Below are 15,849 nucleotides of genomic sequence, written 5' to 3'. Positions count from 1 at the left end.
ACAGAAACCACATAGCACAAGTATTCCTAATTTGGTGAAACTTGATCCGCCATATCAACTTACTGTCACATCTCTGGTCTGTCTTCTTTCATCGGAAGGTCTTATCACAGCCCTTAGTGACTGGGGGTAGAGTTGGGGGCTGATATCCAGTAGACTTAAAGCACATTCATCTAAGCTGATTCTTAGTTGTACCTAGTAACAGATAAACTCTGCTAAGATTGTAGTCCTATTGTCTATATTTTTATTTTATTTTATATTCATTTTAGTGTAGGTCATTTATACATGAGGAATTACTTTACAATGATTCTTCAAAGTGTTGTAAACAAGTGCAAACAGAAACCGTGGTTATTGGAGAGAACTGGATCGAAGCCTAACAGTAGAAAAAAGGACCCATTAATTCACAAAAAGGTGGGATGATGTTACTTTTGGAGGAATTGCAGCTGATTTTTACCTCTAATGTATGAGACAATGTATTTTGTTAAAGTGATTGTGGTAGAGTGGTTTCTCAATAGTTTTATTTAGAATCTTGAACATAGCTATATGTGCACAAAGCCCGTTGAGTGATTCAGGGTACTCTTAGCTAAATCTAATTTTTAGGATTTCAATCCAATATTTTCTGTACTAACATTTTCATCTTGGCCTAATATAGCATGCGATGGATACAGCCAATTACTTATTGTCTTGGTAAATCATTGATGGCAATTTCATTGCATTTTTGAGATATAATTGGCCTTGGGTTAAATAGCTGTTTCTTTTATCCTATAGATCTGAACAAGAGCGTTTTTAGAAATCAGGTCTTTAGTTGTCCTCCCTTTCAAGTGGAAATTCACGCTCTGTTTATCCATGTAAAATAGTTTCTCAGTGTTCTCAATATTTTAAGGTTATCAATATTAGATTGTCTCCCTTTTTTCAAAGGCCAGTGAGACTAAAGATATCAAGCATGTATATTAAAACTAATATTAGTCATAATTTGGGTGCTTTTATTTTTAATAAAAAAACCTTTTTAAACACTAAAGCAATATTTTACATTGTTTTTCAGTGAACCAGTGCATTAATCTGTTTTAAAACATGACTGTTCAGGGAAACAAGTATATTTTAACAACAATAAAGTGAATGTTTTTGTAATAGTGTATTAAAATGGGTGGATTTTCCTTTGATTGCCTTTCTCCTCACTGCTCTGATACTGGTACCAGTCTCGCTTTATGTAGATCTTTGTGCTACTGCTTTCTTTCACTTTGCTGTCTAGTGCAAGGTCACCCAGAAAACCATTAACGTTTGAGGCAAGAGATAAGGGAAAAAAAAAAAGCTTTTTGTTGTACATACAAATTAAAGCAATGAAAGGAACGAGCCATCAGAAATAGGGAAGCTGACAAAGTACCCAAGAAATTGTTCAGTGCTTATCAGTAGGGCTTATTATTTCTAGAACTGTTAGCTTTTTTTAAAAAGTTAGTTTCCATTATAACAGGCCGATACAGTAAGGACGCGGTAGAAAGAGTGCGGTAGTGCCGGGCGCACCCTCGTTTGCCGCGCGCATAGTTCAGATCACATACCGCTTGATACAGTATTTAAATGGCATGCAAATGCAAGCCGCGTCCATGAAGCGCAATCCATTTTACTGTATAGAGCGCTATACAGCGCCTATACAGTAAAATGGGTGCGCTGGTACCTGTCATTTCAAATGACATTTGAAATGACAGGTACCAGGAAGTGGATGGTTCTCCTACGCTCGGGCATCGGGAATTGCCAGTCCTCTCTCCCCCCTCCTGAAGCAAGGCGCAGGGCGAAAATCGACTCGACATGTTATTAAGAAAATAGAAATTGTAACTAAAGTAAACTTACTGCATGCTTCCAGCAGCCCCAGTCCTCTCTCCCCTCCTTCCGAGGCGCCCACCGCGACTTCCCTGCCTCCCGGGGGCAGCCGGCAGTGAAAGCAGCTTCCAGCAGACCCGCCGGCGAAGGTGCATGAACGCACGTCCAATTTGAGCGCCCAAATGGGACGTACAGGCGGTGCGAGCTCATCATGCTAAAAAAATTGCACCGGCAGGCAACAGCGCACACGGTGACCTGAGCGCCTGGATGGACCTCCGAGGTCACGGCGTTCGCTCATGCGCCTTCGCTGCTTGAGCGCCCAAATTGGACGTGCGTTCATGCACCTTCGCCGGCTTTTGGGTGCTCAAGGGTCAGGGGTGACGTCACAAGCTGCAAGATGGCGCTGGGGAGGTAGTGAGCCGCGGAACGGAGGGAGGCAGGCAGGCGAGCCGGAGCTGCCCCGCATGCAGAAAAGGTAGGGGAGCCGCCGCCCCGCCTCCTCCCGCGCACCCCCCCACCTGGCCCTGGCTCCACCGCTCTGGCAATCTTCCAGTTGCCTGCCAGTGCAATTTTTTTGGCATGATGAGCTCGCACCGCCTGTACATCCCATTTGGGCGCTCAAGCCAGCGAAGGTGCCTTGAGAGCCCAAATTGGAAGTACAGGCGTGCGTTCATGCATCTTAGCCGGCGGGGACTGCTGGAAGCTGCTTCGCGGAGAGTGCCCGATCCGCCCCGGGCTGCTGAAGCGGGAGAAGGAATGCTGAAAGAGAAAATGAAGGGACAACATGAGCCAAAGCGGAAGAAGGAATGCTGGAGGAGAGAGTGAAGGGACATTTGTGAGTCAATGTCCCTGTCCCTGTCAGCGCGGACCCGTACGGGAGACCGGCACCTCTGGATGCGACCAGGGCAGGTGAGCGGGGGCTGGGGGAAAGTTTGCCCATGAAATTTCACGGGCAAACTTTACCGCCTACCCTCTAACGCAGGGGTAAGGGTAGGTGGTAATTTAACAGGTTAAAGACACGGCTAAGCTGCAGGTTAAAAAGGCGATAGTCGTGGCGCACGTTACTGTATGGGAGGGAATAGCTAATCGGAGCGTTTACATATCATATACATGTCGCGGGCGGAAAGGGTTTCCCATTGATTTAAAGAAGTGGTAAGGATGGGTTAAAAGGGATAGTAAATTGTGGGTACAAAGCAGGTTAGAAACGGGGTAATCGCAGCCGCGCTTTACTGTATCTGCCTGTAAATCAGGCAGCATAAAAACTCACTTTTTCTACATATGTAAAGAGAGCCTATAAATGATCTTCCTACCTCGTTGGGAGCACAACAGATTGAGAATGCCAGACTTTTCATTAAAATAACCTGAGGAAGCTTCTCATAAGACCTCCTATAGCAATTGAAAGTAAAAAAATAAATAAAACAAAACGTAAATACAAAAGTTTTAAACCACACACCTGTCCTGGCAAAAAAAGGCATTTGGCAGCCCTGAACCGGGATCTGCCAGATCAAAGGCTGATGCCTTGCTAATGAGGACAAATAGTGACTTAAACTGAGGCAGCCTCAGATCAGTGTGAGCCTGGGACTTGGCCATGCCCCCCCCCCCCCCCCCCGAAGATGTATATTGGTCTTCTGTGGACTTAGGAAGGTGTTTCTGGGAAAGGCCCAGTGTTTGGACAACTTAATGGCTGAGGTTCTGCATGGTGGAGCTGGACTGTGAACTGGAATAATGGTGAAGCAACCTAGTAAGTATCAGACCTGGACTAAACATTCACAGTGAGCAATAGACCAGTGCTTCCCAACTGGGGTGCCACTTGTCTTCAGACCTGATCAGGTGTGCCACAGAAAAGTTACCATTGCCTGATGCGCAGATCTAGCCCAGCACCTGGGCTTTGCTCATAGTAACAAGACACAACAGCAGTGGCTCTTAAATGTGTAGGAGTTTTTCAGGGAACATGTGTAATAATGCATGCCTCTTTTTCCTAGTTAAACCATGAGCCCTGGAGTGGTAATTAATGGGCAGCGTGCAGGGTTTGTGTAACATACTTATTAAACACATTGCCACCTTCCTTTAGCCTTTCCAGCTTTCATTTTATCCCCAGTCTGATTGAAATGGTGAGCGTGACTCATTCAGGTACTGGGAGCAACCCAGCGGAGGAGCTCTGGCAGCCAAGGTAACCAATCGAGCCGGTTGCCCACACCACACCACACCATTTTCTCCTGCACCTGAATCTAGAGAGAGCTGGTCTGTTACAATCTCCTGTGTATCGCTTCTCTCTCTCTTTAAAAGTTTGGAAAAGGCTGATGGGGCTTTCAGTCTTGCTCCTCTTTTGGCCATATGAATCCTCTCCAACTCGCGGAGGCTGGTGTGTCACACAGTGTTTTTGTAAACCTGTGCGCCTAGGGCTTGAAGAGGTTGGGAAACACTGCAATAAACTCTTGGACTGAGTTCAGTACTAATAGTAAATAAAGCTGTGTCCTGTAAATAAAAACCCTTGCATTCAAGTAGAGAGGAAAACTGCATTGTTTACAGAGGGCCCTAACCTGTCAACAGCTTTGTTTTAAAGATTTGTAACTTACCGTATGTACCATAGTAACACCAGTTGATTAAACCTCATCCTTAGAAGGGCCAGTATTCAAATGATATAACAAATACAGTATAAAAGAATATAGCCATCATGCGCCATGATCAGGCTAATAGCCAAGAAGTTGCAAGTTATTTTCTCTTTCCTTTGTCATTTTAATTTATAACATGCCAAGAGAATTATATAGTCAAATGGCTGTTAATCATGTTTAAAAGAAGCTAGTAATAAAAACAAAAACTACTTTCCTCGACAATAAAGCCACACATTCATAAGTTATCAAACAGCATTGCCTCCCCCTGACCTCAGAAATGAATTCAGCATGTAAGATTTAAGGAGAAATGGAACATGAACATATATCCCCTGGTCAGTTTTATTAGACCTGGACCAGTAAAGCTAGATTAGTTGGGCTACAGTTAAAGCAATTCAATTAGGCTGTCAGAAAAGATTACAATCTGTAGCTTGACATCTCCCTTGCCCTCAGCACTTCTTGTCCTGTGTGACTTACCCAAACCTGAGCAATTCACTGGATACTGATCCAAAAGCTACCAGTCATAGGCTTAGCCGCTGAATCGATAAGGCACAAGAAACTCTCTGGTCTAGTGATACAATTTTATGGTTTACCACAGGCATTGCCAAATCCAGTCTTTCACATCCCCAAACACATCTGTTTTTAGGAAAATCAAAGCTACCAGATAACCCATGTTTTAAAACTAAATTAAATACAGGTTCTGAATACCTGAATATCTGAAAACCAGATCTATTTGGGAGCACTGTCTAACCTGGAGCTGTAATTTAACTCTACCAGTCATTTTATCAAGAACTCATTTCTTCTTCCATACCCTTAGCACTCACTGAATTTTTTTTCTTTTAACGGAAAGTAGACAACACTGCAGTTTTCGGTTAAATATCCTCTTTAAATACAACTCTGAAAGCGTTTGTGGTTTAGTGGCATTTCATGTAAGGTCAGAGTGTTAAAAAAACAAAACCCAAACTACAGTTGTCTTCACTACATGGATCAGATAAATTGGAGAAATTCAAAGGATAGTGAAGCAAAGCCTGCTGAGAGCCTTAGATTTTGTTCCTGGCCTGTTTACTTGATATGCGCTTGATTTCAAGCATGTTTAAAAATTAGTTCTTTTACAGATGATATTGTATCATTTTATAAAAATACCAAAAAATAGATTACATGACTCTGCATACTAGTGGTATATCACTTACAAAAATGACTTTTTTTGTTTTCTCTAGGTGTGTTGTAATTTTCAGGTCATACCTTATTAGTTTACAGGAACAAATATCATCTTTGATTGCACAATAACTGTGCATTGAAGCTTAGAATATTTCTGAATTGACATTAAACAATTCTTTTTTTTTTTTTGTTTTGTACATTCCTGAAAGAAGCATCCTAAACTTTTGCCTTTCCCTGTAATTACATGACTGAACATGAAAAATACCTTAACAGAATAGTAGGGGGGTAGAATTGCAACAGCCAAAGTTTATTCTGTAACACTGATCAAAGTCTGACAAGGATCACGTGGCGACACTCTACGACAAAAGAATGTTTTGTTAAACAACTGCTAAAAGATAACGATAGTAGCGGCCATTTTAGTCATAAGTGTTGCAATGGTACAGTCACGTATGCCTTACTTTGAAAGTTAAGCAGTATGAGCATTTTTTATGTCTTCAGTCTAAAGCAGACAGATTTGGATTTCAAGGTAACTAAAGTATACAAATAGCCTTATGTTAACAAATGCAATGCTTAATTAAGACTGTCTGGAAAATATTCATTGTGAATATCCTGAAAACCAGATCTGTTTGCTGTCCTTGCTGAAAACACTGTATTATGTATGTGGTTATCATTGATAAAACTTTACAGATTATTTAACTGATGTAATTGATTAAAGTTGAGAAGGGAAAAAAATTTGGGGTAAGAATTCTCTACCAAGATGGTGACAGCTTTATACTTTGCGTGTTATGTGCACATGATCGTTTTTGTTGCTGTTTACAAATACAGAGCCAGTTTATACAGTGAACGGACTTCCTCTTTTGCTTCAATGAAGCTTCTTTGCTTCAGTGAAGCAAGATGTTTGTTTACAAAAGCTGAAACTGTACTGAGAGCATAAAAACATAGACAATACCATGTTGGGTCAGACCAAAGGTCCATCGAGCCCAGCTTCCTGTCTCCAACAGTGGCCAGTCTGTGTCATTAAGAAGTACCCTGCAGATCCCAAAGAGTAAATCCATTTCCTTGTTCACTCTCAAGGATAAGCAATGGCTTTCCCTGAGTCTATCTGGCTAATAATGTATTTGTTTTAGTTCACGCATTTTCATTGGTAGTTCAAGGCAGGTTACATTTAGGTGTTGTAGGCATTTCCCTGCCCCCAGAGGGCTTACAGTTTGGTTGTACCTGAGGCAAAGGAGGGTGACGTGACTTGCCCACAGTCACAAGGAGCATCAGTGGGATTTGGGCCCTGGCTTCCCTAGTTCTCAGTCTTCTGCTCTAACCACTAGTCTACTGTTTGTAGACCAAGGCTTCCCAAACTTTTAGCCAATGTGACCCCAGTTTAGCACTTGAAAATTCACATGACCCCAGAGGACAACCAAACCTAATTAGCGGGGGTGTAGTTTGCCTCCACAATTCCTCCACTCACCGTTCCTGCACTCCCACTGATCCCCTCTCTCAACCTCCATCCCCCCCCCCCCTCCAGAGGGTTTCTTGAGCTCTGCCCCTCCAGCTGATCCCCTCTTACATCCCTCAGTTCCTCTTCCCTTCCCAGTCTAGCTTCTCGCTCACCCACTCCAGCTTTTTACATCCTCCCCATGGGACTTCTTTCACCTCCAAGCCATTTTATATCCCCAATTGATCATCTGTCATCCCTTCTCTCTTTTCTCACATACCCCCCAGTTGATATTCTCACCCCTAGCTCCTCTCTTGCATCCCCCTCAAGCCCTTCCTGCATCTGATCCCTCCCTTCAAACAGCCCCTATCCAAACATCCCCTTGACTAGGATCAGCAGCAACATTTTCCTTTGGGCCTCAGGCAATAAGTGGATGACAACTAGTGGGAAGAGAGGGCAGGCTGATGACAGGGGCAACATTTTTCTCTTAGGTAAGTTCAGTGATGGGAGAGGATAGAGAAGAAGTGACAACCTGCACAGACCTGGCACACTCTGCCCACTCTTCCCCAGTGGCTGGCCCAATGCCTGATGTTGATCTGCAACTGGCAGCAGCATTAGTAATGAAAGTCAGCACAGGATCTGTGAGCCAGTAAAAGCTCACAGGCCCTGCAGTGGCCCCAGTCCCTCCTCACACATGGCTTCCTGTTAGCGTGAAAACTCAAGCGAGACCGGGACTATTGCAGGACCTAAGAGTGCAGCTAGCTCAAAGATCCCATGCTGATTTCCACCACTTCTGCTGTTGGTGATGTCTGGAGAGGATTGCCCTTTGAGGCAGTTGTGACCCCGGCTGGAGGTTTTGTGACCCCATTTGGGGTCCCGACCCATAGTTTGGGAAGCTCTGTTATAGTCTCTTCCTCCAGGAACTTGTCCAGACCCTTTTTAAAACCAACTGTTTGCTACCAGAGGAGGCAGACAAGGTATCTAATTCCTCAGCTTAATTTGCATTGAGTGAAAACATGCTTTCTACAATTTGCTTTTAAATCTGCTAGTTTCATTACATGGCCCTTAGGTCCTAGTAGTATTTCAAAGGGTAGATAACTGTTCCCCATTTACCTGTTCCTCCCCCACTCATAATTTATAAACCTCTGTCATATCGCCTCTATTCATTTCTTCTCCAAGCTGCAAAGCCCCAGCTTGTTTAACCTTTTTTAATAAGGGAGCTGTTCTATCCCTTTAACATTTTTTTTGTTTACCTTCCTTGTACCTTTTCTAGTTGTGTATGCATAGTAGAAGAGATCTTTTTTTAATGCAGTGGTTGATCTGCCCATTTCTGATACATTTTAATGATTGTAACCTAATTTTAGTTGTACACTTGGCATTTTGGAAGTAGCCCCACAAAGTCAGTGGTTGGGTAACGCACAGATTTCTGCACATAGGGCTTGTTGCCATGCATACAGCCCTAAGGAAAATCCCCCTTAATAAATCTGACCCAAATTCTGGACTCTCTCTAGCAATACCGCATACGTGATGAAATACATGGGAGCTTATCTTCCCTACTCTTCAGTGGATTCGGCTTCAGCTCCACTTCTTACCATTTTCTTCCACAAAACCAAATTTGTAGCCTTAAAATACTTAGTCTGCCTATTGTGGTATCACAATATAAAATTGAAGCCTGCACTCTATTCTGAATTATGCATTTTTATTTTTTTTATGTGAAACCTTTATTTTGCTTAGACCAGAATAATAAACCAGAATTTCTTTATATACAATTTTTTAAAATGTATTTATTAAATTGAATATATCTGTAAAACAAATATCCAGGCGGGTCACAATAAAAACAAGCATAATCGATTTAAACAAATAGTTTTTGTCTTCATTTTAAAAAGGCTGAAAAATATGGGGAAATTATCTGGCTGTCCTATTCAGGAATAAATAAAAGAAAACGGATATTAAATGGTCTGAGCTAAATTTTATATTAATTTTAGACAGGCTCCCAAAGCTTGGCTGTTTATTCGGGCATATGACTGTTCAAATTAAGTGGTAATAGTTTGGAAATGGGTTTGATCTCCTTAGCTTACTTCAAGCCATCTTGTCATTTTATTTCATGTTATTGTCGAGTTGAATTGAACCAGTATATTTGTGTACTATGTATATATTTTATTAGTAATATCTAAAAAGAGGTAATCTGCTTACATTTTCGCTGATGTTTACTTAACGTGAAGAAGAACCTTTTATTAGGGGATCCAGGTCTGAAACACTGAATTTTGAGTCCACTTGTACAGAAAGTTTGAGGTTTTAACTCTTAAAGGGGAACTTTTTTAGAAAAACAATTTACCCCAAATTTTGATTGTCTGAAAGTACACATGTGGATCAAGAACACTCATACTTTTGCCTCAGTAGGTGTAGGTGTTTCTGGGGATGTGTAGTTACATTTTTGTAGATTAACTCTTTTTGAGTAGTTAATTTATATAGTATCATAAATGCTTAGACTTCTTGTTTTTGAGATTTCATTTCAAAACCAGCAGGGTTTTTTTTTTCTGCAGAAATTACTGATGGATGCATCTTGGGGGAAAAAAAAGGTGGGGTTTGGGCAGCTGTCTTTATTATTCGGTAGTTATGTGGATTTGAGCAACCATTTCAAAAATATGAGCTCTGATGTTTTCTATTTAGCTGAGTACTGTGGAAGGTATTGGTGGTTATATTTTAAGTGTTGCTGTACTATTTCTTCCTCTACAGGTGATATTAACTGTGTTCCTAAGTAACAATGAGCAAATTTTGACAGAGGTTCCAATCACACCAGAAACTACTTGCCGAGATGTAGTAGAATTCTGCAAAGAACCTGGTGAGACAGGCTGCCATCTAGCAGAGGTGTGGCGTGGAAATGGTAAGGGCTATTTTGTTTTGAATCCCATTTAAGGTTGTGCGTATTTGTGCTGGGTTTAGTACACTAGAAAATCGGTCTTAGGTCGGGGATGTGCAGACCAATACTGCTTGTCCATTTCCCTGGTTTCGGGACATGCAAACCCTATCTATAGAATGCAGCTGCACAAACTTAAAAAGAAAACTCTTTGACTTCTTCATATCAGTAATATAATTAGTATTGAAGATCACAGCCATATTTCTTTCTTGAGATTCTGTTTCACAGAGCCCTAAACAATAGTAGCTGACTTTGGGTAAAAATAGTGCTTAATGGATTGGTAGTTGCTGCGAGGTATAGTTTTGCCTAGTTAACCACACTATGATCTATTTTATGACATTGCCTAATGCTCCCAGCTGTCCCATGGTGCAGGCTGTACACTTTGCCTTCTGGTTGTCTGAAAAGGGGGAAAAAAAAAGTGGAGACATTTTAAGTTGCCACATCTTAAAAACAGGGATGGTAACTTTCAAAATGGGCGCGCACATATGCATGTACGTTGGCACGAGCCCAGGGACACAGCAATTTTATAACAAATGCGCAGATATGTGCATATGTTATAAAATAGCCTTGGCGTGCATACGTGTGCACCCAATTTTGCAAGTGGGTGTGCACAGCCGTGCAAAGTCATGTTTGAGCTGCGCAATTGAAGGAATTTAATATCCTTCAATTTAATATCCTACCCCATTTAACTCCCTGCTTCTTGTCTCTACGACCCTATATTTTTTCCCCTAATTTTAATCCTCCCCCTTTTCTCCCACCCTATCACTGATTATGATCTTTCAATTAGTTTTAAAATAATAGAATATGCATTTGGTTCAATTTAGTTCCTGTGGTTACAATCAGCTCTATTTTTGACTTTTATGTTCTAAGGTATTGTGTTGGTTCGTAAATGATTTTTAGCTACATACGATATCACTATTGTATATAAAACATTATATTAATTTATGGTTTACTGTCTGTTCTGCCTGTTATCATACATACCTGTTATCTGTAAAGCCTGTTGCTAATTATTGTTTATTGTAAACCGCGGTGATGTATCTTTTTATGTACTGCGGTATATAAAAATCCCTAAATAAATAAATAAATTTTGTAAAAGGTGCACATCCACACCATGACCAGTTACATAAGTTTGTCTACCAAGTCACCCAGTCTAGAGCTAGGTCCTCGAAATCCCCCTGGTTCTTTAGCCTGCATTCCCTCCAGTTACCCTGGACCCCTCAGACCCCTCACAGATGCCTTTCTTTTTTTTTCTTCAAACTTACTCTTCCTCCTTACAGAAGTAAACTTATGTGACACAGGACCTGGCCGTGCATGCACTTTTCTTGGCATGCCCTGGACTGCCCATGCCCCGCCCACACCACACCCCTTCTTCATTCCCAGTGAGATATTTGTGTATCGGGAGGTGCGTGTGCATGTAGGCAGCTTTTAAAAATTAGGTGGACATGCACATGTCCTACATTTGTGCACATATCCCGATTTTAGCTTTTAAAATTCACCTTAAAATATGTAGAAAACTCTAGGACTTCATTTTTTTAAAATCAGTATTCTCAGCATTTTATTTCATTTTTGCAAAATTACGATAACATAATTCCTCCCAAGCTCAAGGGATCAGCTTTGCATCAGACTTAAGGGTACAGAGCCTTGCAACTCACTTTGTGCTCTTGTTAATACACAGAATGCCCATGGTTCATAGCTCCCTGCATGGGAAGGAATGATGCACAATAACACAATACATTTTTTGAGTTCTCTTAATTCCACTACTTTCTTTTTTTTTTTTTTTTTGTTTTAATCTTACGACTTTTCAGGCACACGTTTCAGGGCATGATAGCAAACGGTAGTAAGACACGTATGATTTTTTCGTGAACACGAACTCTTAAAGGTCAATTTTAAAAGTCCGACACACACATTAATTAGGGGATGTGTGAATATGTCTGGCTCGCATGCGCTGAGCAGGTTTTAAAAGCTGCCAAGATGCGCGCCTATCTCTTGGAATGCTCACATCTCAGAAGTTTTTCAAAAAGGGGCAGGGCGTGGGTATGGTCTGGGTGGGGCATTGAGATTTCAGGACATGGTCTGAGATGTGTGCGTAAATACTTACGTGATCCAGCGCATGCCAAGGTCCCCTGCCGCGTTACTTCACTTCTGCTATGGATGATGTATAAGTTTAAAAACAAAAAGGCACATATGTGGGGTTTTAAGTATTGGGGATAACTGGGGGGGGGGGGGGGAGTAAAGGCTGTTAAACTGGGGGAGCGATGGAAGATCTATCTCTTAACTAGGCAAACTGGAGGCAAACCGGTAAAACTGGGAATAGCATTGGCACGTGTTGCTTTTAAAATCCCCCAGTTTAAGTGACAGAAGTGGCATTTGCATGCACATGTGCACGCCCACTTAAAACTTGTCCCATGTGTGCCCAGCCAGGCTATTTTATAAGGTGCCACATATACGCGTGCAAGTTATAAAATTGCTGCGTCCTGGGCGCAGAACCCCTACCATCACTACTAAAAAAAAAACCAAAAACAAAAACAAACACATATGTGGTCTACTCATTGCAGTGAGGCCTTTACAGGTTTCTGGAAAATCACTCCAAATTCAGATGAAGGGGCTCTTCTCAGGCAAATGATTGCAGAATCTACAAAGGAGGGAGCAGTACTGAACTGGGTGCTTACAAATGGGGAATTTTTTCTAGTATCCAGGTAGGTAGTCACCTGAACTCTAATAATCATCAGATGGTATGGTAATTCAGGAGTAATGACTTTGTTAAAATGTGGGAATACCTTAATTAGGCTCTGGCAGGGTAAGAAGTGCTTTGTGCAGTAGAACAGTGGGTGAAACTAAAAGGGGCTATGGTAAGTGTAACAAATAAAATTTAAAAAAACCCCCACAATTAATATGGTTCTCTAAAGAGAAAGCTGAAAAGATAAGGGCAGAAAGCTTAACATTCAAACAGTACAAAGGATCACGGAAAGAAGAGTGCAGGGAGGAATATCTGGTAAAACTGAAAGAAGCAGGAAAAATAGTAGGGATGGCAAGGAAGAGCGGAAGAAAAGATAGCATTGGTTACTGATTAGTTGTAGGAGCGCATTCAAAATTCTTTTCCTGACCTTCAGAGCACTTTCTAGGGGTCGATTTCAATAACTCTGGAGGGTTTACTTTCCCCCTATAGGTCAGTGAGAGCCCTTCAGTCCTCTCAACAGGAACTATTCAGAGAGATTCTCCATTAGGAATTTTGGTAGAGGGTATGAGATATTGTCTCTTATGTATCAAGTAGCTGTACTATGGAATGCATTGCCCTTAGAGCTGGAACTTGAAATGAATGATAAATTTAGAACATGGTTTAAGACCTTGTTTTAACAAGCTTTTAGTGACTGAATTCTAAACTATAGGGATTAAAGCAAGTAGGATGAAGAGGGATTGTGGTTGTATATATTATAGTTTATAATGGGGGTTTTTTTTGTTGTTTACATGCTAATATTGTTGTATAGTTATGATTTTTTTTTCTAATTTTTATTGTGAGCTGCTTTGATTTCTTTCATGATGAAGTAGTATATCAATTAAATCATCAAAGCGAGACGAAGACTTTTTTCGAATATGTTGGTGAAGGGAGTAAGTGCAGATGTGGGATTATAAAACAGAGGAGAGAGGATTATATGGAGGAAGAGGAAAAAAACAAATGCTAAGCAAATACTTTGGTATTCACTGAAGAAAAGAATGGAGAAGAGGCCACCAATATTAGGCAGAGGTATATATGATAGTAGTATAAAGAAAAGGTTTATGTGGCTCTAATGGGTTCACTGTTAGCAATTTGCTAGGGAGTTAGCAATCTGTTGTATATCTGCTGCTCGAGTTAGCAATTTGTTATGGATCTGCTATGGAGAAGATGCTTGATGGGAGGAGCAATTAGATAGGAGGAGCAATCTGTAGAGAAAGCTCTGTGTAGCGGGCTCCTGGAGAGGGAGGAGTCGGCAATCTTGTAGTGTCTCAGATATAGCCTTGCTAAGGAGTAGCAATCTGTGATGAATCTGATATAGTTGTGGGTGGATCCCTGGGCTGATGGCAGATGACCATGCTCCTGGGAGGATACCCTGAGAGGGACCACCGGCTAGGCTGGAGTATGAAGACAGATATACATTAGTTCTTTTATTAAACAGGTTATTAGAAACCACCAGAGGTGGCAGTAGTGAGCTGATATGCCCGGCAGGGCTGTAGTCCCTCAGGTACTGGAACAATGATCCCAGGATGGCTGAGCTGTTGAGAAACTGTAGAAAGTGAGTAGACAAAGTTCATGAATAGAACTAGATGACAAAATTCATGTAAGATCTCAAGTAAGCTCAGGAGCTGGAAAGGATTAGGCCCTCGAGGAGCGAGAACCTGGTTCTAGGGAAAGCTCTGAGAGAGCGATGGTAACTCACAATTGTTTGTAGCAGTGATAGCTTCCAGGCAGTAGAGAATCTTCAGAGTGTCCAGGAACATGGGCCCTCGAGGAGCGCGTACCGGTTCCTATCTGTAATCTGAAAATAAAGAAAAGATCGAGGCCCCCGAGGAGCGGGTACCTCTGGTAAGTCCGAGGAGGCAGAGTAGCTTGGGAGGAGTAGCCGAAGCAATCCCCTTACCCTTTGCTAACTCGGTCTGTAAGCGTTTTTCAAAGACCTCTAAATATTGGAAGCAAATGACGTCATCTCGGGGACGCCCCTGAGGTTTGCGCCCTTGCTGGTACAGGAGTTGGGACGTGCGCCCTAGGCATCAGGACAAAATGGCGGAGTTGCAGTGTTGAGCTGGTCCGGGGACGCCGGAGGGAGACGGCATGGAGATGCCACGGTAGCCAGCCGTCCATCAGACCCGGAGGGAGTCGCCACAGAGGTAAAGAGGGCGGAGTGAGGGCGTCGAGCAGCGACGGATGCAACATTCACTGAAGGATGATGTGTTCATTAGGTCTTTGGAGTTGAGTGGTCCCGCAGGATTGGGAATGCATGGATGTTCTTTTTCATAAAAATGGTAAGAGCAAAGTTGGAAACCATAGGCTAGTTAGTCTTATCTTGGTGGCAGGAAAAATAATGGAGACTGTACTGAAAGAGAAGATAAATCACTATCTAGAATCCAGTAGTTTGCAGGATCTGAGGCTGCATGTTTTTACCACAGCGAGATGGTGTCAAACAAATTTGATCAGTTCCTTTGATTGGATGACTAGAGAATTAGAAGAAGGGTGTGTACTGGATGTGATTTACTTTTATTTTATTTAAGGTTTTTCTTGACTGACATTCATCAAGAGACATCATACTTGGATTTCAACAAACTTTTCATGCTGCCTTGTATAGCAGATTCATAAAATGAGCACAGCCTGGTGGTGGATCTCAGGGTAGCAACTAGATTAGTAACTGGTTGAGGGATAGACAAAGGGTAGTAGTAAATGGAATTCACATTGGGAAAAGAGGTGATTAGTGAAGCACCATAGAGATCAATCTTGGATCTGCTTCTGTTCAGTCTGTTTGGGTGATAAGGCAGAGCAGTTAGAAGGAAGAGGTTTTTTTTTCTGTTTTACAGATGAACTAACTGATTTTCAAAGGCTTGTGCGTGCCAAAACTGGGAGATATGCGTATGACTCGACAAAGTGCATGCCGTGCAGATCTTAAAAGGCCTGCTGCCACGCGAGTATCACCCAGAACGCACATAAAATGTTTTCTGTAAAAGGGGCGAGGATGTGGTCTGGGTAGGACATGGGCAGGCTGGGACTGCACCATGAAGTTGGCGCTCATTCAAAATACCGCTGCCCGCCTACTAACTAATATCACTCCAACACTACAATATATAAAAAGGGCTCCAGGGGCGATCCGGGTAACTATAGACCAGTGAGCCTGACTTCAGTGCAGGGAAAATAGTGGAAACTATTCTAAAGATCAAAATCGTAGAGCATATAGAAAGACATGGTT

The 15,849-nt window shown here is 41.9% G+C and overlaps 1 protein-coding gene across 3 annotated transcripts in view; it reads left to right on the top strand.

Annotated features, from left to right (window-relative positions):
- Positions 1–15,849, top strand: part of PPP1R13B (protein phosphatase 1 regulatory subunit 13B) — a 200,771-nt gene that overhangs the window by 36,943 nt on the left and 147,979 nt on the right. The window contains exons 1-2 of one of the 3 annotated variants that reach the window (XM_029598044.1): positions 154–408; positions 9,742–9,889. In XM_029598044.1, coding sequence (XP_029453904.1) covers positions 283–408; positions 9,742–9,889 — 274 coding nt within the window. In that variant the 5' untranslated portion in view covers positions 154–282. Of the gene's footprint in view, positions 1–153; positions 409–9,741; positions 9,890–15,849 lie in introns of those variants that run through there. The other 2 variants (XM_029598043.1, XM_029598045.1) reach the window with 2 other exon arrangements.

This window comes from Rhinatrema bivittatum, chromosome 4 (genome assembly GCF_901001135.1).
Source record: "Rhinatrema bivittatum chromosome 4, aRhiBiv1.1, whole genome shotgun sequence".
Lineage (NCBI taxonomy): Eukaryota > Metazoa > Chordata > Amphibia > Gymnophiona > Rhinatrematidae > Rhinatrema > Rhinatrema bivittatum.
The sequence above is the reverse complement of the archived record's forward strand: the minus strand, read 5'-3'. Positions and strand labels throughout refer to the sequence as shown.